The sequence below is a fragment of the Engystomops pustulosus genome, chromosome 9 (genome assembly GCF_040894005.1).
Source record: "Engystomops pustulosus chromosome 9, aEngPut4.maternal, whole genome shotgun sequence".
In the NCBI taxonomy this organism is placed as follows: Eukaryota; Metazoa; Chordata; class Amphibia; order Anura; family Leptodactylidae; genus Engystomops; species Engystomops pustulosus.
Window position 1 is genome coordinate 29,379,437 of NC_092419.1, and position 25,858 is coordinate 29,405,294.

A 25,858-nucleotide genomic window follows, 5' to 3' on the forward strand; every position below is an offset into this window, starting at 1 on the left:
TATGTTGGCCAGTCTGTCTAACAATGAATGTTATATCTGTTTTTTCAGCAAAACCACTCAGCACAGGGATTAACCAAGATATGATGCTGCATCAGTGTAGCTGCAGCATTCTCAGGGTATGTTTGCTTTATAATGCATCAAATCAAATGGAAGGTTTTCTTTAAGTTGAGGGTCATTATTGACCACAGTTCTATAAAAACTATGGCTTGATGAATATTGGAAAAAGAGTTAATAGTATATTTATTCTCGGTATGTACGAGATGACAGCACTGTTTTAGACTAGCAATAATCCAGTAAAGAAGCGTAAAAAAAATAAATAAAAAGAATACATGATGTGTGATACTGATGTGTTATTAAGCTACCATGAATGTAGGACAGTAACACCGGTGTTGTGCACATATTCCAGAAGGCCAAAGGGCCAGCCGTCTGCTAACATTACGCTACTTTTTTTTTTTTTTTTACATATTTTATGTCTAGGCAAGTTAGTTTGTATAGCTGCTAGTAACATATAGGAATCCTGCAAGTATGACTACTTTGCATTTGTCAAAAGAATACTAATAAAAAGATGCAATGTTTTTAGCAAAAACACTGAAACTGTCATAAAAGCGGGAACACTGAATATTTCCTTGTAAACATCAGCAATAGTTAAAAACCAATAATAAAAAATACTTTCAAATCCGATAGCAATATGTTCAAGAGTTCAACTCCTTAAATTGCATAAATAAGATTTCAGGCTTTTTTTTTGGTTGAGTTTGGTTGAAAGCCGTCATTCCCAACCTTTGTTTTTATATGCTGGAACCCAACGTTTCAGCATCAAATTATTAATGGACACCAAAAAGATGCGCTGTAGATGAATGTATTGCACATCTTTTAAAGGAAACCTCCCATGAGGAATCTGCTATCAGAAGTAGATGTGATAGTAGATTCCTCCTGCTGCCTCAGCCCTAATCTGTAATTTAATAATCCAGGAACCTAATTTGTTAAAAACTTTATTTGAGTTATATGTAAATTACCTGCAGAGGCTTCTGTACCCAGTAGTCTCTGCAGTTAATTTACATATTACTAAAATAAAAGTTTAACAAACTAGGTGCCTGGATTATTACATTACACATTATGGCAGAGGCAGCAGGATGAATCTACCATCACATCCACTTCTGACAGTAGATTCCTCATGGTAGGTTTCCTTTAAACAGGTGCCAAAAGCGGTCACTGGTTGTCTATATTTGGTCACGACCCCTAGAACAGGTTCCTCTAATTTTATAGGAACAATACATATCTTCATATGCAATTAAATAGTAAGCGCATTGCATAGTGTTTACAGTATGACTTAAATTCTGAGCATATCCCATCCAATACAATAGGGGGATAAACCAAGTGCTCTTGTCAGACAATTCAATGGTTTGAGATGTAGAGGACTTTTTTTTTTTTTAAGAACCACACATTTTTCTTCAAGTATAACCCCTTGGAAAAGTACCTTTAAGCCCTTTGCCCACGAGTGAACTTGGTCCAACAAACTCGCTCTGTGTGTTTGGTGTATTCACTGCACGGAAGCTAAAAGTTCAGTTCAGAGATTCTCGATTCAGTTCAGTAAATACACCAAACGCATGGAGCGAGTTCGTCAGACCAAACACCGTCGAGGGCAGTGGTTGGTAGAAACCTATCATCAGGAATCAATTTATAAATCATCTGTTAAGGTTCCTCCTTACATGTCAAGACTGGGTTCACAACACGTTATTTTCCCATACGTTGTAAGGACACGTCAGATACGTTGCCCTGTGATTTGTCCTCTCACCTGAATCTGGAGGGAGGAGTGACCAATGGCAGTAGCTGGTGATTGGCTGATGCCAATGTTAGGGGTCTTCCCAGTTATGTTACTGTCCTTACATGTACAGCGACATGTCAGACGTCCCCCTCCACCTGCTGAGTGACGTATGCGGAGGTTAGAAAAACGTAGCTTGTAACATATTACCATCCTGTCTTTTACACCAGATATGTTGTATACGGACCAAATGGAAGTATATGGGGCGTATACCATAAACGTGATGTGAACCTAGCCTAAGCCCTAAACCATCTTTTTATAATCCTTTACCTGATCTAAACGTTATGTAACTAATATGCAATTTTTTTGCAAAGGCTACTGGGGCGTGGAGCAGCCTATCCAGGCTTTGTGAGCAACGGCTACTCCGTGCCCCAGTAGCCCATAACGTCCCACCTACTTGTGCACTTTGCACGCTGTCTGCTTAGCGCATACGTGAATCTTGGCAGCCGTCAGCAATGAAGGAGGTACTGCGCATGCGCAGGGTTTGAAGATGCCAGCGGCATGAATGCAGCAGCGGGACGAGGATACGGAAGGAGCTGGGACAGCAGAGGCATCTGTTGAATGGAGTAGCTTATGCTCCCACAGCTCGGAGAGTCTACTCCAAACCCCAATAGCCTCTGCAAAGATTTACATATTAGTTAGATAAATTTTCAATCACGTATTAAAGGATTAGGGAAAGATAGTTTAGGGCTTATGATGTTAGGAGGAACCTACCATCAGATCTACCTAAATAGGTAAATTCCTCATGGTAGGTTTCCTTTGAAGAGGATCTTCCACCAATGTCAACACTTCACTGCAAAACCCAACACAACCCACGGCAAAAATGTGGCGCTAATTTTGAAACAAACAGAACAGTTTGTTATAATCCTAGAAAACCGTCTCGCTTAGTGTTTAAAAGACATGTTTCCGTAGTGGCAGCAGATAAGGGGTACCATATAACAGGTTTGCGGTATAACTTGTCGCACAAATCCTGTTTTATTGCTTGTTTCCCACGAAAATCTATTTGGTTTAGGTCTTTGGTAGGTCCTCAACTTCCAAAAGACCAAATTCTATAGAAAACCCTGCATTTCGTGGCCTCATCTCGAGTGAGTCCTCTGGTGACGTATGAGACAAGACTTCTGGCTGAAGCTTTTATTGCATTCGTCACATTTGAATGGTCTCTCCCCTGTGTGGATCCTTTGGTGTTGGATCAGCACCGAGTTTTGGATAAAGCTCTTGTCGCACTCGTTGCACTTGTAAGGCCTCTCCCCTGTGTGTGTTCGCTGGTGGGTGATGAGGTGCGAGTTGCGACTGAAGCTTTTGGAGCAAAGCGAGCATTTGTACGGCCTCTCCCCGGTGTGGATACGGTGATGCTTGATCAGGTTGGATTTTACGGTAAAGCTCTTGTCGCACTCTGAACACTTGTATGGCCGCGGCTCCACAGATTTGACCTGTTTAGATGTCAAGTCCGTGCAGGAAAGATTTTTGTCACAAAAGAACCAGGTGTACTGACTGTCCACCTGCTGTACCGTCGTGATAGGACTCAGAGTCCTTTCGTCAGTGGGGAGATTAGTGAAACCATTGGTTGATATATTTCTTGCCCTCCATTTGGATGCCGGATATAATTCACCATTGATACCATCAGAGAAACAATGTGAGAGCGTGTACGCCATGGACAGAGGCTCTACTTGGCCGTTCAGTTTCCCGTCTTCGATACTTGTAACAAGAGGAAGGTTATCTGCAAAAACACATTCAAATTATAGACAAGTTATACTGGAACACACTGCTCAGCTTTGGGTTGGGTACAGTTGAAGGAAGGACAACGAAAAACCAATTAAGTAGTAAGAGGAAGCAACTTGATATAATAATACATCAAAGCAAAATACAGATGTAATGCAAAATTCCCATAAACTGCAATACTGTAGTATTGCAGTGTATGGCAGAAGTGATCAGACACCCTAAGGCAGTGGTGGCGAACCTATGGCACGGGTGCCAGAGGTGGCACTCAGAGCCATTTCTGTGGGCACTCAGACCATCACTCCAGGACAGAGTTCACCAAATAGGACCAAATCCACCAAATCCTCCTGCAGTTCAAGGCAACTTATGCTCACAGCGCTATTTTAAAGCAACACTTCATTGACTGTTTGGAACTGCAGGAAAAGTGAGAAGGTGTTGACCGAACTGCAATATCTTTAGAGGTTCTCATTCTGAACCCAACATTCTTCCTCTGCAGAGAGATCCTAGAGGGAAGCTACAACAAGAGTCTGAATTTGCCCTCCTTCTTTCAACTGTATTGGTTGCCTCAGGGGGCCGACATGATTGAAAGATGTGGAAAAAAAAAGGTAGCAATAAGTTACTGCTTAAATGTTGGCATTTCATGGTAAATAAGTGGATTTTGGTTGTAGTTTGGGCACTCTGTCTCCAAAAGGTTCGCCATCACTGCCCTAGGGTTTAAAGTACCCTAGTGGGTCCAAAAATACAGTAAAATTAAATAAAAGTTTAAATCCTTAGTGAAGCGACCGCGCATTTTTAGCTTAGTGCCAGTTTAAGGACCATAACTGGGTTTTTTTGTATTCTACATTAAAATTTTTGCTGTGTTTTTTCGGGACAAAGCTAGTTAAAAAGGTAATACAAGTATTTTTTTCCATTTATTTATTTGAGGATAAAAGTGGAAAAAAGGCATTTTTTGTAATTTCTAGTACTTAAAATTTTCAAATTAACTCAAATGAACATTATTAATTAATTGCCTATTTATTTCCCGTTGTTTTGATATATAATATGTTTAGTCTCTGGAAAATGGGGAGACTATGGCAATGCTTTTTGTAGTGTAGTGAAGGATTTATTTATTTTTATTATATGGGGAAATGTCATTGTATTTTTAGGAATATTTATTAATATTTTTGTGTTTGTGTGTGTTTTACTTTATATGTCCCCCATGAGGTCATAAAAGTCCCCTGGAGGACATTCACTTTTTTTTTTCAATTTTACTTAATTTTTTTAAAATTTTTTACAAGTTTTCCCCTGTAACAGAGGCATCTGTAAGAGCCTATGGGTGCAGTCACACGTCGCATTTAATGCATGCATTTAAAAACGCATTTCGACAGCTGAAGAGATTTGCCTAATTAAACAGCTACAGTTTACAAAAGGCAACCGTTAATGCATTGTTAACGAATGTGTTAACATTTGAGTTTTGTAAACACAAGTGTTAACAGCTGTTTAATTAGGCAAATCTCTTCAGCTGTTGTAATGCGTTTTTAAATGCATGCATTAAGGGAAATGGCCCCCTGAGATTCTGATTAGAGCTGGACCAAAAAAATGGTATGACTGTCGATGTCCCCTATGTAGTTTACCGCTGTCGTTCTGCACAGAAGTGTCCAAAATGTAGACATTATTCATTTCAACAGAATTATCCAAGAAAGCCAGGTAATGACACATCACCCCTGGTCTAGAAACATCTTACTCACATGAATGAAGGTATCCCTTCACTTCTCCTTGTGATTGCAAATCAACCTTAAAGCAGCGATCGTCACCGTGCTTTAGCTTTGATAAACCATTATCCTCCTCATTGCTATAGTCTGAAATAGAAACACAGAATTAGAAGGACCTAGGATTGGACATTCGGCATCAGTGGTTTCAATTTATTGCCACCAAGATGTGTTTCAATGGGTCCTTGGCCACTAATAATATAACCCCCAAAACACCGGAAGCCATCAGCATCGTAAGACTTCCCAAAGACGCACACTGACCTCCAACTATGTAAGGGCTCATTCAGATCAACACAACAACAGATGACATATGGATGTGAGAAAATCAGATGCGGATACAAATCGGGACTGCACTCTGACATTACATATCTGCATTTTTTTTGTGGACACGCCTGTCTGAATGAGCCATAAATAAGTAAGCATGTGACCAAAAAAAAAATGGTGAATTAGTACTCACCGGTAATTCGGTTTCCATCTAGTCCTCCATGACGGCCCACTTGGAGGATGCCCCTTGACCTCTGTAGGGACAGGAAGCAGAGAGGTTAAAAGCCTCCCCCCCGCATCCTCCCGCCAGTGTCTACCAAATAACTACACCGGAGGAAGGTAAAAGAAAAATTTTATTTGTATGTTAAATATTCACATACATTTACAGTATAGCAAAACATAGGGAGGGAAAATATATAGGCCGTCATGGAGGACTAGATGGAAACCGAATTACCGGTGAGTACTAATTCACCATTTCCAAAACGTCCTCCATGACGGCCCACTTGGAGATCTACCAAATAAGTAGAAACTCTAGGGTGGGATGACTGCTTGTAGAACCTTCCTTCCAAAGGAGAGGTCCTGAGACCCCGGTAGGTCCAGGCGATAATGTTTTATGAAGGTCGAAGGTGAGGCCCAGGTGGCTGCCTTGCAGATCTGCTCAAGTGATGCGCCTCTTCTCTCGGCCCAGGAGGCCGACATAGCCCTGGTGGAATGAGCCCTTAGATTGGTAGGAACCTCTTCCCCTTGTAGCGTGTAGCAGGTGGAAATAGCCAACTTCAGCCATCTTGCTATCGACGTTTTGGAGGCTTTTTTCCCCTTATTTTTCCCCTGGAATTGAATGAACAAGTTATGATCCCTGCGCCAGGGTTCTGTAGCCTGCAAATAAGCTAACACAACACGTCTTACATCCAGAAGATGCCACGAGGCTTCCTCATTAGAAGAAGGATCCTCGCAGAAGGACGGAAGGGTAATCTCCTGGTCCCTGTGGAATTTGGATACCACCTTGGGAACGAAGCCAGGATCTAAGGTAAGAATAATACGGTCAGGAAGAATGCGCATATAGGGTTCTCTGATGGAAATAGCCTGAAGTTCCCCCAATCTCTTGGCTGTAGTAACAGCAATCAGAAGGGTAGTCTTTAGCGTTAAGTTTTTAATGTTGGTACTATCCAGAGGTTCAAATGGAGATCTGGAAAGTGCATCTAAAACTAGGGTGAGATCCCACGTAGGGGTCTTCCTAAGGACTTGCGGTCTGATTCTGGAGGAGGCTACAATGAATCTTTTGACCCACCTGTGGTCTGCAAGGGGAAAATCGAAAAATGCGCCCAGGGCCGAGACCTGCACCTTCAGAGTGCTAGTGGATAGGCCCAACTCCAATCCTTTCTGCAGAAAGTCCAGGATCTGGAAAATATTTGGGTTAGATTGAGATGGGGGATTGTCCCCACAAAAAGTCACAAATCTCTTCCAAATTTTGTGATAAATGGCAAAAGTAACTTTTTTCCTACTTGCCTTAAGTGTGGATACCACCGCTCTGGAAAGACCCTGCGATCTTAAGAAGTCGGACTCAGGATCCAGGCTGCTAACTGAAGCTTCTCTGGGTCTGGATGCAGAATAGGACCCTGGTGCAGAAGGTCCTTCCTTGGAGGCAGTATCACTGGTTGCTGGATGGCCAGGGATGTCAGCAGAGGGTACCAACCCTTTTTTGGCCAGTTCGGGCAGATGAGTATTACCCTTGCCTGGTCCGTAAGGATCTTCCTGAGGACCCTTGCGACCAAGGGAATAGGGGGAAAGGCGTAGGAGAGAGGTTCGATCCATGAGTGACTGAAAGCGTCTAGTCGATCCTTCGGCTCCCTTGCCTCCAGAGAGAAGTATAGATGACACAATGAGTTCTCCCTTGTGGCGAAAAGGTCGATTCGCGGAGTGCCCCAAAGATCTGTCAACTGGCAGAAAACTTCCTGATTTAAACACCATTCGTTGGGAGAGACCACTCTCCTGCTGAGGAAGTCTGCCTCCGTGTTCAGGACTCCTTTCAGATGAGTTGCAGAAAGAGAGAGTATGTTCTCTTCTGCCCAGGAAAAGATGGTGCGAGTCAGGGAGGAGAGAGCTACCGACCTTGTACCTCCTTGTCGCCTCAGGTAAGATACCACCGTGGTGTTGTCTGTCAGTATGTGGACGTGCTGATTCTTCAGAAGAAGAGGATTGGTCCTTAAGGCTTCCCAGACGGCTCGTAGTTCCCGATAATTTGATGGTTTCTTTGCTAGTGAAGGGGTCCAGGATCCCTGGGCGTAATGCGAGGGGAAGACTGCTCCCCAGCCCAGGCTGCTTGCATCGGTCGTGATGGTAAGACACGGAAGGCAGTGCCAAGGAACCCCTTTTTCCAGATGCTTTACCTCCAACCACCATTGCAGATCTCTTTTTACCGAGGATGGAATGGTGATCTTTTTGTCCAATCCCGAGGTTCTCCGGTTCCAAGAACGGAGGATCCAACTCTGTAGGGTACGACAATGGCTCTGGCTCCAGATGACAGATGGAAGGCAGGCCGTAAGAAGACCCAGGATCTTCATAGCTCCTCGGACTGTAATGGAGGTTTTTCTTCTGAAGGAGCGGATTTGAAGTCTTAGACCGTCGGCTTTTTCCTGAGGGAGAAAGGACATCATAAGAGTAGAGTTTAACATTACTCCTAGAAACTTTTTGTGCGTGGAGGGAGACAGATCTGACTTTTGGGTGTTGATTAACCACCCCAGATCTGAGAGTTTCCTCATGGTAAAATCTCTTGCGGTAATAAGATCTGATCTGTCTCTTCCTATAATCAGAAGGTCGTCTAAATATGGAACAATAGACACCTTCTGTAGCCTCAGGAAGGCAACAACCTCCGCCATGATTTTTGTAAAAACTCTCGGAGCTGAGGAAATACCAAAGGGGAGAGCCCGAAACTGAAAGTGGAGGATAGAGCCCTCTGGAGAAAAGACTGAAAATCTGAGGAATCTTTGAGAAGAGTAGTGAATTGGAACGTGGTAGTAGGCGTCCCGAAGGTCTATTGTGCACATATAGTGGTCGGTATATATAAGCTGAGTAGCGGATCTTACCGATTCCATATGAAATCGCCTGTAGGTGATGAAGCTGTTTAGGGATTTCAAATTTATGATCAGCCGATTCGATCCATTGGGTTTTTTGACCAGGAACAGTGGAGAATAGAAGCCCGTCCTTTCTTGGTCTTGAGGAACTGGAACCACCACTCCCGAATGGATGAGGGATGAAACTTCCTGCCAAATAAGAGAATGGGTAGAAGAAGAGGTAGAGGGGGATGGAGAAATAAATCTTGAAGGGGGGTAGGTGCTGAATTCTATTCTGTAACCAGACCTGACAATATTCAAGACCCAAGGGTTTGAAGTAATATCTGTCCATTGAGTGGTGAATTCCAGGAGACGCCCCCCCACTCTGGCGTCACTGCTTCTTCCCCCCCCCCCGAGTTGTCTGGGGGATTAGAGAACAGGAACCCCCTACCTCTGCCTCCCTTAGGGTAGCTCCAGCGCCCCTGTTTACCTTTCCCACGAAAGGAATCTTTAGGGTTCTTGAAGGGGCGAAAGGAAGGTTTCCTGGAAGATGCTCTGTTTTCAGGAAACCCCTTCTTCTTGTCAGAGGCTTTTTCTAAGATGGCGTCCAACTCTGGGCCGAAGACGAAATCACCTGTGAATGGTATGCTGCAGAGTTTGGACTTTGAGCGTATATCACCGCCCCACTGTTTGAGCCATAAGGCTCTTCTTGCTGCATTTGTTAAAGCCCCTTCTTTTGCAGCGAAGCGAACACCTTCGGCGGAGGCGTCCGCCAAGAACGCGGTGGCAGATCTTAAGAGTGGAATGCTGTCCAGTAGAGATGCTCTGGGAGTACCCTCTCTGATATGTGACTCCAATTCATTCAGCCAGAAGTAGAGGGTCCTGGCAACGGATGTAGCAGATATGTTGGATTTTAAACTAAACATCGACGTCTCCCATGCTTTTTTAAGAAGGGCGTCAGACTTCCGGTCCATGGGATCCCTGAGTTGTGCAGAATCCTCAAATGGAAGGTCTGTTTTTTTGACCACCTTCGTCACCTGCACGTCTACCTTCGGGACTGAGTCCCAGACCCTGGAGACCTCCTGATCAAAGACAAGGCGTCTCTTAAAGCTTTTGGAAGTTAGGATCTTTCTTTCTGGGTCTTTCCATTCTTCCGTGATTAACCCTTTCAAGGTTTCGTTAACAGGAAAGACGCGTTGTTTCTTAGCCCTTAGACCCCCGAACAATTCGTCCTCCCTAGACATACAGGGAACCTCCTCTTCAATGTTGAGTGTCTCACGGATCGCCTTCAAGAGGTTATCCAGATCTTCTATCTGAAACAGGTGACGGGAATCCAATTTTTGACTAATGTCCTGGGAATCTTGCTCCTCAGTATCCACTAGGGAACAGGACGGATCCTCAGAGTCATAGTTTTCTTCATCAGAAGAAGGGATATCCGCCAGTCTAGGTTTCTTAGGAGGGGGATCTTTTTGTGTCGCTGACGCCACTGATGCTACCACCTTATCTTCAATAAAGGATTTTAGCTCATCCATAAATGATGCTTTTTCACCCCGCATAAATTCATCAATACAGGGCCTGCATATAGGTTTTGTGTATGATTCGGGCATAACCTGGACACACATATTACATTTCCTAGCAGAGGTCCTACTCTTCACAGTACGGTCGGACTTGCTGGATTTCTCAGACCTTTCAGGTCTGTCCTCTTTGCCTTTCCCCTTAGGCCCTTGATCCTTATCCTAAGGGGGAAAGGTGAGGAAAGTAACTAACTTGGGGTTCACTATGTATCATAGATACTATAAGAACATGCCATACAGCACCACTTACGTGACCAGGAGGGTGGAGTAGGCCCAAGTCTGCCTCATCAGCCATAACAACAAAGTCTGGGACGGCAACCAACCAACAGCACGCTGTATAATCACAAACGGACGCCGAACAGACAACCGGATGTTTTAAATACCTTATCGGGGAGCCCATCCCCCATGCAGGTGGCAATCTGCTGTTGCCGGTGGTTTTCGTGACGCTGCGGCCCCACTTCCGGTCGCGGCCGGAAGTCGTCACGGAGAGCAAAGGACGCCTGGGAACGGAACCTCCCCCAGGCGCCGCGCGTCCTCGCGTGAGCCCGAGTCGGCCGCGGGTGAAGGACGGATGCCGGATCCGCCGGGACCAGGGAGGAAGCATCCTGCCGCGGTCCCGATCCGGAGGGGAACTACAGCCTGCAATAGGCTGGCGTAACCCCGGGTAAGTATAAAAAATAGAAAAAAACGTCCCTCCCCCCCACTTGGAGGAGAGAGAGACCCTCTCTTGCCTGCCCTCTGTAGGGACAGGAAGACACTGGCGGGAGGATGCGGGGGGGAGGCTTTTAACCTCTCTGCTTCCTGTCCCTACAGAGGTCAAGGGGCATCCTCCAAGTGGGCCGTCATGGAGGACGTTTTGGAAAAAAAAAAAATATATATATATATATATATAGTGGTTGACCTAAATTAAAGGAAATCCACCATCACAAAGCCTTCATGATAAACCTGGGGCACTTACTCATGAATCCAGGCACTGTGACTGTGGTAATCTCCTTCCTTCTAAAATCAACTTTTAACATCATGCTAATGGGCCTGAAGGGCCCCAGTGGCGTTACCAGAGCCCCTTTGTGCTGCAGATTCACAGAATGCTAAACTGACTTCTCCTTGCTCCCTCAGCACATCTTCTTACCTTATGCAATCTCACTGCAGCAGAGAAAGTTTCAGCACACAGTGGGAGGGAGGAAGTTCTTCTTGAAGCACAGAGGGGCTCTGGTAAAACCTCTAGGAGCCCTTCAGGTTTATCATGATGGATTGTTATATCTTAGATTTATTATAATAGACTCACCTTCCATGGCGCTGCCTGGCTGAGCCACGTCACCTGCAGAACACTGATCGGTGTAGCGCATGATCTCCTCCTGTTTGATCTTCATCAATATGTTTGGATTGACAGTAGGGTAACCTAACAGAAAAAAAAATGGAAACTAAAACGAACAGAAATTAAGAAAAGATCATTATTACTGAACAGCTTCAATAAAGACTTGGGAACAGAGAAAACTTAATGTCCTCAATTTAGCCCGGAGGATTCCGGTAAGCTCCCATTCATCATAATACTGGATAACACCAATTGTTACCATACATCTGGTGGTCTTCCGAAGCAGCCATAAAACAGAACTTCTTACCAAGTGATATCAAAGCTTCGTAGTTTTCTTTCATCATGTTTTTGTAGAGTTCTCGCTGCCATTCCTCGAGCATTTCCCATTCTTCATCCGAGAAATAAACGGCGATACGATTCAGAGTTGCTGGAGTCTGGAAGAGGCATGGGGGGGGGGGGGATTAGCAAAAGTGTCTGAGAGCAGAACTCTTCTAGTGGCCCATGGTAACCAATCAGAGTTCATCCTTCATTTTCCCACGGCTGTGTATAAAATAAAAACAACTGAGGTCTGATTGATTTCCATGGCCAACTAGAACAGTGGAAATCTCTGGTTTATATAGAGCTATACTTATATAACAATTGTGATATGGAGGTTAAATGACTGTCCCATTGGCCTCTCTGTGATGTGTTTTTTCTCTTCTTTGACTTTGGCTTAGCCAACCATGGCTTCTTGCCTCATATTCCTTCCATTTGTGTCCCAAATATTGCCCCCTCCCACAATGGAGTGTTTCTGTGATGCTAGGGAGGGTGCATTGTGGAGCCATGACATTGGGGGGTGGGGAACTGCATACTCTATAATGCTCATAATGCAAAACCAAATAATGGGAGGCAAAAATTTAGAAAGTAAACAGGGTTTGGGAGACTTAGGCCTCATTCACACAAACGTATGTTCACCCAGGTGAACATACAGCCGGGTACCGGAAAGAGGAGGGGTGTACGCTCCTCACCCCTCCCCTAGCCACTGAAAGCTGAGCGTCCGCCACTGTAATACGGCATAATATAGGACATGTCTTTCTTGGACAAGGTGCTCACCACACCATGACCGGGTCCCATAGACGTGTATGTGGGCCGCAAATTGTTCCCCCATATGTTTGTGTGCAAGGGGCCTTAGACTGATAAGTTACTTGAAAGATGAAGGTGATACGATTGGCATTCTCTTTGACCTTATGTGTATGTCTGGGGATGTACGTTACAAAAACGATGAAGAGAAGACTTGGGAACCTTTTTTAACCAAATATATGACCAACTAAATAAAATCTGAAGATATATGTATATTTTACACATTCTGCAGCACAGCAGTGGATGTACCTTTCTTTGCAATGCTCGGGGAACCGGGCTGTATCTGTCTTTTAGGAACTGGGACTTCAGAGGAAGCAGTTGTCTTCTCCATAATTGGAGTTTCCTTGGTCGTTCAATTACAGCGTCATCCTCCTGTAGTATGTAAGATAGGAAAATGTTTCAGCCAACAAAATTTTACGCTCAGTTATCACTGTATTTGTGATGCAAAACTACTGGATCAAAATCCATCATGATAAACCTGGGACATTACTCATAGATCCAGGCACCGGGACTGTGGTAATCTTCTTATATTTATTATCCATGGCCTCCTTCCTTCTAAAATCAACTTATACTAATGAGCCTGAGGGGCTCCTAGTGGTGGGCTACCAAAGTCCCTCCCTGCTGTAGCTTCACAGACCGTTACAATAAGCAATGCGGGTCTCCCCTTCCCTCTCACTGCACTTACGGCTGCTAAATGACACAGGTAGAGGGAGGACTAAGAGAGCAGGAGGTTGGGTGAGACATGTACAACTCATTGTAACAGCCTGTGAATCAGCAGCCAGGAGAGACTCAGGTAACCCCCCCTAGAGCCCTTTAGGTTCATTAGCATATTTGTAAAAGTTGATTTTAAGAAGGAAGAAAGCCATAGATTACAATATAAGAAGATTACCGTAGTCACGGTCCCGGGTTTATCATGATGGATTTTAATGGTAAATTTTCTTTAAAAAAAATAAAATAAAAAAATAAATCACAAATGAAAAAATATAAATATAATATATAAAATATATATTTCCTATTCACATGAGATCGAGCTTACTATGTACAGCTCTCACCGAAGAGAAATAGAATAATATTTTTGAATAAAATAAGTCATTATGCAGCAATATCCCAATGCATGAACTAGGTGTGCAAGAAATGGCAGGAATTTTTCCAAATACCGTCTGGGCTTCGGAATCCTGGGACGTGGATGGACTGGTCGTCTGATCATCTTCTAGACTGGGTCGTTTCTGCTGCTCAAGAAGATTGTCCAGTAGCTGAATCGAAAAAAAAAATTAATTGAATATTAATGGCAAAAAAGAAAAATACAAAAACTGTAGAAATCGTTTAATGTTTCGAAATATATGAAAGGAACAGAAAGCAGACAGCTCCGTTCTCCGAGTAGTGGTCAGTCCAGGTTACTGCAGATTAGCTGCCATTTATGATAAGGGTTGTAGATTAGCCACCGAGAATGGAATTACTAATGCAGAACTGGCAATTACTAACATCTATTGCTCAGAAAACCCCTTTAAAAGGACATCTACTACTGACGTGTCCTAGTAACGCTAAATTCACACTATCGTTCCTTCCCTTTGTTTAAAAAAACAACAATGGAGGTTCATGTATCAGTTAAAAATCCCATTGAGATCCATGTGAAGTTCATGTCACCTGTTATGGTCAGTTTTGTCATGGATCTGTTATCCATGCAGTTTTTTTTTCAAACGGAGGAAAAGTACTGCAGCCTCCGGAATTTTTTCCGCCCAAAAGACGCATGGATAACGCATCCCTGATTAAACGGAACACAACGGATGACATAAAATTTATATTGAAGTTGATGGGATTTTTAAGTGAAACGTTAAAAATCTGTTAAACCTCCGGCAAACCTTTATTCTTTACTTTTTCGATGGCGGGAAGGAACAGAAAGATGGACAATAATAATAATAATAATAATAATAATAAAATGATCTTTATTTATATAGCGCCCTCATATTCCGTAGCACTTTACAAATCATAGGGGACACATACAAATAAAATAAAACATGACAGAGTGCACACAGTCATATGGAACCATAGGAGTGAGGGCCCTGCTCACAAGAGCTTACAGTCTATGAGGATGAGGGGGTGACACAAGAGCTTACAGTCTATGAGGATGAGGGGATGACACAAAAGCTTACAGTCTATGAGGATGAGGGGGTGACACAAGAGCTTACAGTCTATGAGGATGAGGGGGATGACACAAGAGCTTACAGTCTATGAGGATGAGGGGGTGACACAAGAGCTTACAGTCTATGAGGATGAGGGGGTGACACAAGAGCTTACAGTCTATGAGGATGAGGGGGTGACACAAGAGCTTACAGTCTATGAGGATGAGGGGGTGACACAAGAGCTTACAGTCTATGAGGATGAGGGGGTGACACAAGAGCTTACAGTCTATGAGGATGAGGGGGTGACACAAGAGCTTACAGTCTATGAGGATGAGGGGGTGACACAAGAGCTTACAGTCTATGAGGATGAGGGGGTGACACAAGAGCTTACAGTCTATGAGGATGAGGGGGTGACACAAGAGGTTACAGTCTATGAGGATGAGGGGGTGACACAAGAGGTTACAGTCTATGAGGATGAGGGGGTGACACAAGAGGTTACAGTCTATGAGGATGAGGGTGTGACACAAGAGCTTACAGTCTATGAGCATGAGGGAGTGACACAAGAGCTTACAGTCTATGAGGATGAGGGTGTGACACAAGAGCTTACAGTCTATGAGGATGAGGGAGTGACACAAGAGCTTACAGTCTATGAGGATGAGGGGGGATACAAGAGGTAAATAGCTTATATAAAAGGTCCAGCCATTCTTCACAAGGGAATAGAACAAAATATAATATAATAAATAGAGGTGCTGTTGCTTGAGCCAGGCATGGGATGGGACTGGAGAGAAGCCTGGAGCTTGGTGCCTGGTGCTGGATAACAGATGGGTTAGGAAAGAGTTGAAAACTTCATGCAGTTAGTGGGTGTTATAGGCTGCCTAAAGAGAAGGGTTTGAAGAGCATTATTCAATCTGCTCAGCCCACCACCTGCATCAGTGACCCCATCCCCAAACATCTCGTACAGTGCCTAACCCCAGTGGTAACTTCTCATGTTTGTTATTACCCCACTACTAAAGAGCCATCCAGTGCTGCTAACTACCGACCAGTTTCTAATCTCCCTTTCATCTACAAACTGCTGGTCTTTTCCAGACTTTCCTGGTTACTCTCAGCCAACTCCCTCTTTAACCCCCTACAATCCCGCTCAATGGAGTTTACTGAAACGACTAAAGTCTCCACAGTACTTCTTTTATTATAACTCTATAGCCCAGGATTGCGGAAATATAGTTATAAAAGTTATGCTAAGTACCCTGGGGTGCTGAGGCTACATCACCCAATCGTCTCAGGGGGCCTAGTATTTCAATGTATGCACAACCCCTCGATTGAGAAATAGGTTCTGAAACATCGCACTTGGGTTAAATAAAGTACAGTTTTTTTCACTAGATTTTGGAGTGAAGCCTCATTTTTTGGAATATTTTGCCTGGTGTGTGACCTTAAGGGACAAGCACCGGACTACAACAAAGCTACTGGTGTGGTGCTGCTGGACTTTTGATTAATTTTATTATATATTATAGTAATTAGTGATGGGTACATAGGAATGCTCAATACATGCACATGCTGAAGTATTTGGTGAAAAAAAAAAAAAAAACAATTTAAATATTGACCGAAAAGATGCACCTGAAACTAAGCACTTGTTCTACATGCACACATGATCATTACCTGCTTTCTTTCATGGATCTTTAAGTGCTGAGCCGCTTGTCTGCGTAGTTTCGGAGCACCAGTGGAGAAGAGAGTTGGAACTGCATTTGCTTTTAGTTTTTGTCTTGTTCTTTTGTGATTTGGTTCAGAGGGAATAAGAGGTGAATCGCCGTTCACCTCAAACATGTCCTCATCAAAATGCTCCGAACAAAGAACAAAGTTACCCGGGCTCCTCAGTAGGGTGGTCCGTACAAACTCCTGCACGTTGCCTACGTCAGTGCGGCTATGATGTACCCAGGTCTCTGCAAGAGGTAGCTCCTCGGGGAATGAGTGCATGGAGACCGCTGAGGGAAGTTTCCCACTATGGTTGGTGCAGCCATAGGCAAAACAATGAGGCATTTCCACCTAGAAATAAGAGATCAACAAGAAATAAATACAGGCCAAAGCTTAAAGAGGACCTGTCATGGCAATATGGGACACTAAACCATCCACAGGTCCTTATAGGCTGGAGGTTTAGTGTCCCAAAACACCTTTCAAGTGCCACTGAGGGCGCTATATACAACAAACAAATCTTAATACTTACCTAGAGATGGGTCTGATGAGGCGCATCGGAGTCATCTCTAGTGCTCCCTGTGCAGTACTTCTGGAGCAGTACCCCCTCTATTCATCGCACAAGCGCCGTCCAATGTACCCCTTGTCGGACCGTACTTCTCTCCCTGAGATTAGCAGAGCAGCCAATCGCGCATGGCCAGCCTTGCTCCGTTCATCCCTATGGAGCTGAGCACCGTACTTGGCAATCTCCATTGAACCCCCCTGTTCTCGTGCTCTGCTGGGACTCTTCGGACACCCACCGATTAGAAAGTTAGGCCCTATCCTGTGCATAAGGCCTAACTCGTTTAGTGGGAAAACCCCTTTAAGTATAAACGTTTTTCATTTTAACCCCTACGGGACGCAGCCTCTTTTGGCCTTAAGGACGCGGCCCCATTCTTCAAATCTGACCTGTGTCACTATAAGTGGTTATAGTTTTGGAACGCTATGAGATATCCAGGGGATTTTGAGATTGTTTTCTCGTGACACATTGTACTTCAAATTAGTTTAAAAATTTGGATGAAATCTTTTGTGTTTAGTTATGAAAAAAAACAAAATTTGGCAAAAATTTGGAAAAATTCTTTATTTTCAACGTTCTAAATTCTCTACTTTTGATGCAGATAGTCATAGCTCCCAAATAAATTCATAACTTACATTTCCCAAGTGTTTGCTTTATGCTGGCATGGTTTTTTAAGATTCCACATATTTTACTAGAATGTTCTGAGGCTCAGAATTTAGGTATCATTTTTCACATTTTTTGTAAAATCACCAAAACCTGTATTTAGATGGACCTGCTCAACTTCTAATTGTCACTGAGAGGCCTAAATAATAGTGAGACTCGTAAATTACCCCATTGTGGAAACTACACACCTCAACGTATGAAAAACCACTTTTAAGAAGTTTGTTAACGCTTTACGTGTTTTATAGGGGTTAAAACAAAATGGAGGTGCAATCTCCAAATTGTAATATTTTTTCACAATACACCCATTTTGGGTGGAAAATTAAACATTTACAATGGATTAAATGAATAAAGGCTCCACAAAGTTTGTTACCCAATCTCTCCCGAGTACACGGATACCCCATATGTGGTGGTAACCTGCTGTATGGGCGCACGGCCGGGCATAGAAGGGAAGGAGGCGCCATCCACATCAGATTTGCTATGTCACATTGTACAGGCTATAATTTTTTTCTTTTTTTTATTGTGGACCTATAGGGGCTTATTTCTTTTGCCACATGAGATGCACTTTTCTGGTACGTAATTTGGGGGAATCTATAGGCTAATTGGTGAGATTTTATTAACTCTTTGTTGGTGGAGGAAATGAAAATCATCACTTTTCAGGAAGATTTTTATGGGGTTTTTTTTTGGCTGTTTACCATACCATAAAAATAGTATATTATTTTTATTCTATGGGTCGCCACGATTACAAAAAGACCTCATCTATATAGATTTTTTATTTTTTTCCCATTTTTATTGCATAAAAAGTAATTTGGCAAAATTGTTGTTAATTTTAGCATCACTGTCTTTCATATGTATAACTTTTTTATTTTTCACCTCACAAATCTGTTTAAGGGCTTATTTTATGCGAGAAGGATTGCTCTTTTTAGTGGTCTTATTTTAGATTGCGTAACTTTTTTAAATCACTTTTTTTAGAGCATTTTTGAAGGACATTAATAAAAAATCATCTTTTTCAGAGAGAGTTTTTTTAGGTTGTTTTTTACGGGGTTCACTTTGCGGATCTAATATCGATTCTGTTTTATTATACAGATTGTTACGGACGCAGGGATACCAAATATGTGGGGGTTTTGTGTATTTTATTCAATTGTACTGAATAAAAACTAATTTGGAGAAAATCTTATTCATTTTAGCATCACCATCTTTTTATATGCATAACTTTTTTATTTTTTGGCTGACAAATCTTGTTAGGGGCTTATTTTTTGCGAGAACAGTTGTTCTTTTTAGTGGGCTTATTTTAGAGTGCATACAATTTTTTAAATCACTTTTTACAGCATTTTTTATAGGGTATTAATTAAAAATTATCTTTTTTCGGAACGTTTTTTGCGTTTTTTTCCTCCGGCGTTTACCGTGCGGGTCCAGTAACAATTCTGTTTTATTATGCAGATTGTTACGGACGCGGCAATACCAAATATGCGGGGTTTTTTTGTGTTTTTATGTTTTTTATACTTTATTAAGTTTTTTATGGGAAAGTGACATTTTAGGGGCTTATATTTTTATGTATTTATTTTTTATTTATTCTAATGTGTAGTGTTAAGTGTTTTTGCATTTTTTTACTTATACATACTTGAACTTAAACCAGTGATGCTCTGATCACTGGTTTAAGTTCAATACACTGCTCTACAATACTATTTTATTGTAGAGCAGTGTAAACTGTCTGAGCAAGCTTGCGCATGCTCAGACAGTTTGCAGTCAGACCCGGAAGGGATCTGGCTGCCATGGAGACCGGGCAGCTCCGGGGCACATGCCAGTCCTCGGAGCTGCCCGGAAGAGGATCGGATCCCCCGGTAAGCGGCACGGGGGATCCGATCCACAGCAGGAACACCCTTACACGCCGCGGTCATGCTTGACCGCGGCGTGTAAGGGGTTAACACCCGCGATCGGAGCCGGCTCCGATCGCGGGTGTTAGCGCAGGCTGTCAGCTGTACTAGACAGCTGACAGCCGCTGCTTCTGGTACCGGCTCCGTTCGTGAGCCGGTCCCAGAAGCTGGACGTTATACTACGTCCCGGTGCGCTAAGTATCTAGCCCCGGGGACGTAGTATAACGTCGTGGTGCGCCTAGGGGTTAATAGAAGGCACAATAAGACTTCCTTAAAGGTGATTTGGGGCAATAAACCATAAGGGCCTGTGGGTGGTTTAGCGTTCCAAATTTCCCAACACAGGTCCTCCGGGTTTCTGCAATAAGAATCTATTAAGGAATTAAATTGATTTGAATTGATTGTTTTTGGGTTATTTTTTTTCCCCCAGAGAAAATGTTAAAAATCTTCCCCTAGTGTTTCAAAACTCTTGGCTACATCACCGCCGTGTTGAAAAATCTTTAAAGAGGACCTGTCACCTATAAAAACGGAACTAGGACCTGCTTACTAAAGTAAGCAGCAAGTGCTACAACCGATCCATCAGTGTTATACTGCTAGCGTTATCAGAAACCTCCAATAACTCTAGCAGACACTGCCGCGCTGTACAATAGGAACACATCTTCAAGTGGGAGCGGTACAAGGTGCTGCTTCTCCCCCAGACCGCCCCCCCCCAATCCATGGGCCAGCCTCCTAGTCCCACCCAGTCATGAATACGACGGTACACTTTGAGCGTGGTCTGGCATTCCTATTGTACAGCGTGGCAGTGTCTGCTAGCGTTGTCGGAGGTTTACGATAACGCTATCAGTGTAACACTGCTGCGTTTGCTGAAGCACTAGGAGCTGCTTACCTAAAGGGAACCTGTCACCAGGGACCTAATTTTTCACTAAAGACAGATTGTAAAAGCCCATGACACCTGCAGTGCAAATCTGCCTTTCTGCCTTTTCTAAGCATTTGCATTACTATATAATTGTGTGTTATAACTTACTCTTGCATCCTGACAAAATCCTGGGGTAGTCACAGGGGCTGGGCTTTGGTTTGGATGCATTTCAAAAAACAACATGTGACTTGTCTGAGCTGTAGGTTGCCTCCACCTTTGTGCTCCTGTACAGCTCGTCCCTCCCCCACTGATGTCAGGCTGACCAGGCTGTGACGTCTGAGAAGGAGCTGTACAGGAGCACAAAGGTGGAGGCTAAGATCTGAGAAGTGAGTAACACAGACAAGGCATATGCTTTGTCAGGGTGCAAGGATTTTGTCAGGGTTCAAGGTAAGTTATAACACACAATTATATTGTGATGCAAAAGCTTATTAAAGGCAGAGAGGCATTTTTGCACTGCAGGTGTCATGGGCTTTTACAATCTGTCTTTAGTGAAAAATGAGGTCCTTGGTGACAGGTTCCCTTTAAGACAACCCCTTTAAAAGTAGTGATGCCCATTGTAGACACTGGAAATGAAAGATTGCAATACTAGCTATAAAAAAAAACCCTAAAAACTAAAAGAGTGATAGAAATGATATTATGTTCTAGTCCAAAAATACACCACATTGTAACAGCTCATGTTTTTCTTATCAAGACTCCGCCAGCATCGGGTGCCAGCTCCGACATACCAGACACATTAGATGTCCAAACCTTTCCCGTCCATTCCGGCAGGGAATACGACACTCAGAGTGAATGGTGACGTGTCCAGAGGTTTAATCTTAGATAAGCAAATTATCTGGATGTGTGTTGTGCTAAAATTGTTCCATATGGCTGAACTCCTGACTCCGCGTCTCATGCTGCAGACAGATTTTTTTTCCCCCCAGGCCCGATGAGAAGACATCACAAGACTCTGGAATTAAAGGAGTCAGACGGCGAGGGACACCTCATGACCAGCGAGAGGAAATAGCTTCACACACACGCAGAGGAAGCGCTGAGATTACAACACTTTTACTTTTCTACGATATGACTGTAATGTTAAGTGTTGTTATCTCTCAGTGGCTATGGAAAAAGAAGCAAAGTGAATTTAGGGATATTTAAAGGGAATCTGTCCCCATGGAGGTCATTTTTACCTATGAATAAATCCAGTGCTATTTAATCAATTATTTTACATCCCCCAGGCTCCCTGCCAGCAGTGTGTGCTGAGTCCAGGGGGAGGGGGCTGGATCTATGAGTAAGTGGACCTGGTTTATTGTGCTTTATTTTGATGGTAGATTTCCTTTTAAAGGAAACCTGCCAATGCACAATAACCCATCCAAAATAAATACTTCATTAAAGGAAACCTGGCATCAGAAATCGACTTCTTAAGGTAGATCTGATGGTAGGTTGCTCTTAATTTGCAAAAGCCTAATCCATATTGTCTTAAAGGTAAAATACTTTCTAAACTAAGCTTTACTTTACCCAATATACTGGCTATTGGCAGAGGCTACTGGGGCGTGGAGTAGCCTCTCCGGGCAGTGGGTGTAAAGGCTAATCCACGCACCAGCAAACTCAGCTGATAATTAGCATATTAGTTAGATAAAGTAAAGCTTAGTTTAGAAGGTATTTTAGCTTCAAGTAAATATAGATTAGGTTTTTGCACATTATGAACAACCTGCCGTCAGACCAACCCTAATAGGTAGATTTTGATGGCAGGGGAGTCGATAGTTGATAGTAATGGGATCCGAGATATATATATATATAGTGATCTCTGCACTGCCCTGACTCCTTGTTCTTGATCCACAGGTCTCACTGCTGTGTGGAACATTGAGATCTCTGTTACATCATTGGGCATTTCATGTCATGTGACCAGTATGTCGTCATCTACGGTCTAGTGATGGGAAGTCGGGCTCTTCCAAGTCATCTGGGCATTAAGGTCCACTCACTAATAAGGCTTCCTATTAAATATATAATAGGGAGCCTCAATTAAGCCAGCCATTCCACTCCACACCACTCGCCGGGTTCGCGAACACATCACTATCTGTTATATTTTCAACATCCACCCAATGTATGTATCTGATCACATGAAATCGAAGCAGCCTCCATGGAATTCTGCTTCTCTCCATCCTCCATGGAGGCATTTCATGTGATCCGATACATACATTGCAATGTGTGCACCGTCTACCCAAACTGGGTAAAGGGCCTTAGATGACATCACCCTGGTCACATGACACTGAAGAGAGGCATGAGACATAGGGAGAAATTGATGGTAGAGGCCAACAGAGCAGGACACACCTCTCTGATGCCAGCTAATATTACATAAAGTTGACTTATAGGGATGGAAGGGAGACAATTTTTTTTAAATAAAGGAGAATGCCACTTGGTTAATGGGGCTCTATGGGAACCCGTCACTAGCTGTATTTGTGAAAATGTGGTGAAAGGTTCCCTTCAAGTACTGTGGAAAGCAGAATCAGTTAGAACTGTAGAAAGATCCCAGAAAACTGACTCCTACACTAGAAAGGGACATTTTTATCATTTGTCCCCCAGTTCTGAATTGGGTCAGGATGCTGATATCTTTCCATCATGCTCTGTGAGAGAACGGAAGAACAATGAAGCGTATCCACGAGCTGTTGACCTCTTTATATGCCACCAATTGCAATAAGCTCTTGCAGAGATCAGAGCCATCCCACTATAGCCACACCTCGCTCAGCCACTCTGCCAGATAGTCAATATGTCTCATCCACTTACTGGATGCCTATGGTGACTCACACAATTACACATCACAAGAAACACCATCAATACTGGAAATGTGTCCTCTAACAAAGCTTCATACGCTCTACACAAAGACACACGAGAAGTGCTCATGACAGATTGCCCAGAGGATAAAGGGATGCCTGCCGCAACCTGCTCATCCATACAGAGGGCAGAGTAATCCCTATGACATCCCCTTTAATCAGCGTCATTATTTATAATTTAGTAACCTCCTTGTTGCATTAAACATTAAGAATCTCTGCAGGATTATTTAGGACGATGACTACTGTGTGTAAACGAACCAAATGACTGACAGCATTTTTTTCAGATTTAATCAAATCAAAAGACGAGGGGGCACTGTCTCCGTCTGGAGAAAACAAGGTTTAATCACAAGAGGCGACAGGGCTTTTTTTTACTATTCCAATCTGTGGAATAGCCTGCCTCAGGCATTGGTCACAGCAGGGGCAGCAGAGAGCTTCATGAACATGTAGGACTCCTGGCCAGTGTCCAGATTATGGATCTTATGAAGGAAAATAGGAGAAGATCTCCCATGAGTTTAGAGTGTGTTTTATCTGATATTTCACGGTCAACAATCACCAAATATGGAAAATCGTCCTTAGCCCAATCATCTAAGTGTTTCTATGGTACCTAACATTGTTTTAATACAAGACACTGTGTTCTGGTGACCGATCGCAAGCATTCCCATAGAAATGCATATGCAATCGGGCCGAGGACCGCCCCCTTGTAAACGCAGCGCTACATGTGACCGCACCCTTAAAAAAGTTCATACAACTAAGGCCTAAACAAACCTAAATCTACTATGTACAAAATTGGCGCACCCCAACTGGATATCAACTCAGAGAGGGGTAAAGTGCACACCTTAGTGATATTTTGGCAGAAAAAATATAGCAATTGCAAATTTTGTGTGATCCATTATCCTGTGGACTGTCCTATATATTTCCCCATCCCTTTTCTATAGTGCCCATAACCATTCAGCTGATTCGCAGTTGCCCGTTTGGGAGTTGCAATTCTGCAAACGCGTGAAAGTTACAGACACCTAATGCAATTCATACGGTACAACAGGTTGTAGAACTACAAGACCAAGCATGCCCTAACAGATCTTATAGCACATAAGCATATGCTGCAGGACATAATAGCATAACACATGGCAGACAATCGCTTACTGGCAATTGCTCATTCAATAAAGCTTTGAATATGTAGCAAATAAGCAAAACTGAGCACCCCCCAAAAAAAGTTGTGTAGCCCCAGAGCTCACCTGCTGGCTGCAGACTCTCCTCTATACAGTGGGTGCAGGCTGTCAGAGTCTATGGCTGCAATCACTGCTCATGTACATGTGATATACACACAGCCCCTCGGGTAGTGACATGCAGAGAAGCTGCCTCCATTGTCGCTCTCCTCTCTAGGACAGCCCCCGCTGTCTCCTGCGCTCTACACTGTATTGTCGTTGCAAAGAGCCTCCACACCGGAAACGGAAGCGTGAATTACAAAAGTATCCAATGAGAGTGAAGAACTGATACGAGTGACAAATAAAAGACCCAATAGGAATTGAAGCTGCCGCTAAGGGGCGGGCCCGTGGCTTAGGCTTGTGGAAGAGAGCCGCGCTCACCGCACAGTCGAAATTGCTAGCCTCAGGGTCTAGACGGAGTCAGCCAATCAGCGTGCTGTATGAAAAATTGCGTCACAATGGGAAGGCGGGGTTATGTGGGTTATTTTGAATGATTGACGGGTAACTGGGCGGGGATAGTGGTGTTTTGATGTTGGTGAGGGCGGAGTTCTGGCACATGAGACAGCTCATTTACATAGAGCTCCGCCCAGTTTAGTTTCCTGATGTTGTGTAGTGTAATGGAATTGGAGAGAAAGAAAGGTCTGCGGCCACGGAACAGAGAGGCGTGGTTATAACTGTGACATCTGTGGGGTCAGGAGGGGGCACCAGTCTACTGTATATTATTATCATTATTATTATTATTCATAATAATATTATCTCTTTACTGTGACATCACTGTGTCTATTATCCCTGTACTGTGACATCACTGTGTGTATCATCCCTGCACTGTGGCATCACTGTGTGTATTATCCCTGTACTGTGACATCACTGTGTGTATTATCCCTGTAATGTGACATCACTGTGTACTGTGTGTACTATCCCTGTACTGTGACATCACTGTGTGTATTATCCCTGTACTGTGACATCGCTGTGTACTGTGTGTACTACCCCTGTACTGTGACATCACTGTGTGTATTATCCCTGTACTGTGACATCGCTGTGTACTGTGTGTACTACCCCTGTACTGTGCCATCACTGTGTGTATTATCCCTGTACTGTGACATCACTGTGTGTATTATCCCTGTACTGTGACATCACTGTGTCTATTATCCCTGTACTGTGACATCACTGTGTGTATTATCCCTGTACTGTGACATCACTGTGTCTATTATCCCTGTACTGTGACATCACTGTGTCTATTATCCCTGTACAGTGACATCACTGTATGTATTATCCCTGTACTGTGACATCACTGTGTAGTATCCTGTACTGTGACATCACTGTGTAGTATCCTGTACTGTGACATCACTGTGTGTATTATCCCCTGTACTGTGACATCACTGTGTGCATTTCCCTGTACTGTGACATCACTGTGTGTATTATCCCTGTACTGTGACATCAC

General features: G+C 43.4%; 2 protein-coding genes across 4 annotated transcripts; both read right to left on the minus strand.

The window, feature by feature from the left end:
* Window positions 1-1,143: 1,143 nt before the first annotated feature.
* On the minus strand, window positions 1,144-24,728 carry LOC140076610 (uncharacterized). The gene is made up of 8 exons (XM_072123213.1): window positions 24,448-24,728; window positions 16,376-16,759; window positions 13,760-13,855; window positions 12,852-12,974; window positions 11,791-11,917; window positions 11,457-11,570; window positions 5,263-5,373; window positions 1,144-3,536 (listed from the first exon to the last, which is right to left on the minus strand). The coding sequence occupies exons 2-8, from the start codon at window positions 16,751-16,753 to the stop codon at window positions 2,896-2,898; spliced, it is 1,590 nt and encodes a 529-aa protein (XP_071979314.1). The 5' UTR covers window positions 16,754-16,759; window positions 24,448-24,728; the 3' UTR covers window positions 1,144-2,895.
* Window positions 5,780-8,983, minus strand: LOC140076609 (uncharacterized). 3 transcript variants are annotated; one of them, XM_072123210.1, is made up of 2 exons: window positions 8,631-8,983; window positions 5,780-8,180 (listed from the first exon to the last, which is right to left on the minus strand). In XM_072123210.1, the coding sequence occupies exons 1-2, from the start codon at window positions 8,947-8,949 to the stop codon at window positions 6,079-6,081; spliced, it is 2,421 nt and encodes an 806-aa protein (XP_071979311.1). In that variant the 5' UTR covers window positions 8,950-8,983; the 3' UTR covers window positions 5,780-6,078. The 3 variants fall into 3 exon arrangements, with proteins under 3 accessions (XP_071979311.1, XP_071979310.1, XP_071979312.1); XM_072123209.1 differs by having other exon boundaries at window positions 5,782-6,375; window positions 6,454-8,983; XM_072123211.1 differs by having other exon boundaries at window positions 6,354-6,569; window positions 6,836-8,983.
* Window positions 24,729-25,858: the final 1,130 nt, after the last annotated feature.

Bases quoted from the DNA above. Each gene is read 5' to 3' on its own strand.
- LOC140076609 (XM_072123209.1), bottom strand. From the start codon at position 8,949: ATGGACAGATATTACTTCAAACCCTTGGGTCTTGAATATTGTCAGGTC. The intron at 6,376-6,453 runs GTAAGACGTGTT...ATTCAATTCCAG, and splicing joins CCTCGTGGCATCTTCTGGAT to GGGAAAAATAAGGGGAAAAA.
- LOC140076610 (XM_072123213.1), bottom strand. From the start codon at position 16,753: ATGCCTCATTGTTTTGCCTATGGCTGCACCAACCATAGTGGGAAACTT. The intron at 12,975-13,759 runs GTATTTGGAAAA...TACATACTACAG, and splicing joins AGGATTCCGAAGCCCAGACG to GAGGATGACGCTGTAATTGA. The intron at 5,374-11,456 runs GTGAGTCTATTA...TTTCTATTTCAG, and splicing joins GCCAGGCAGCGCCATGGAAG to ACTATAGCAATGAGGAGGAT.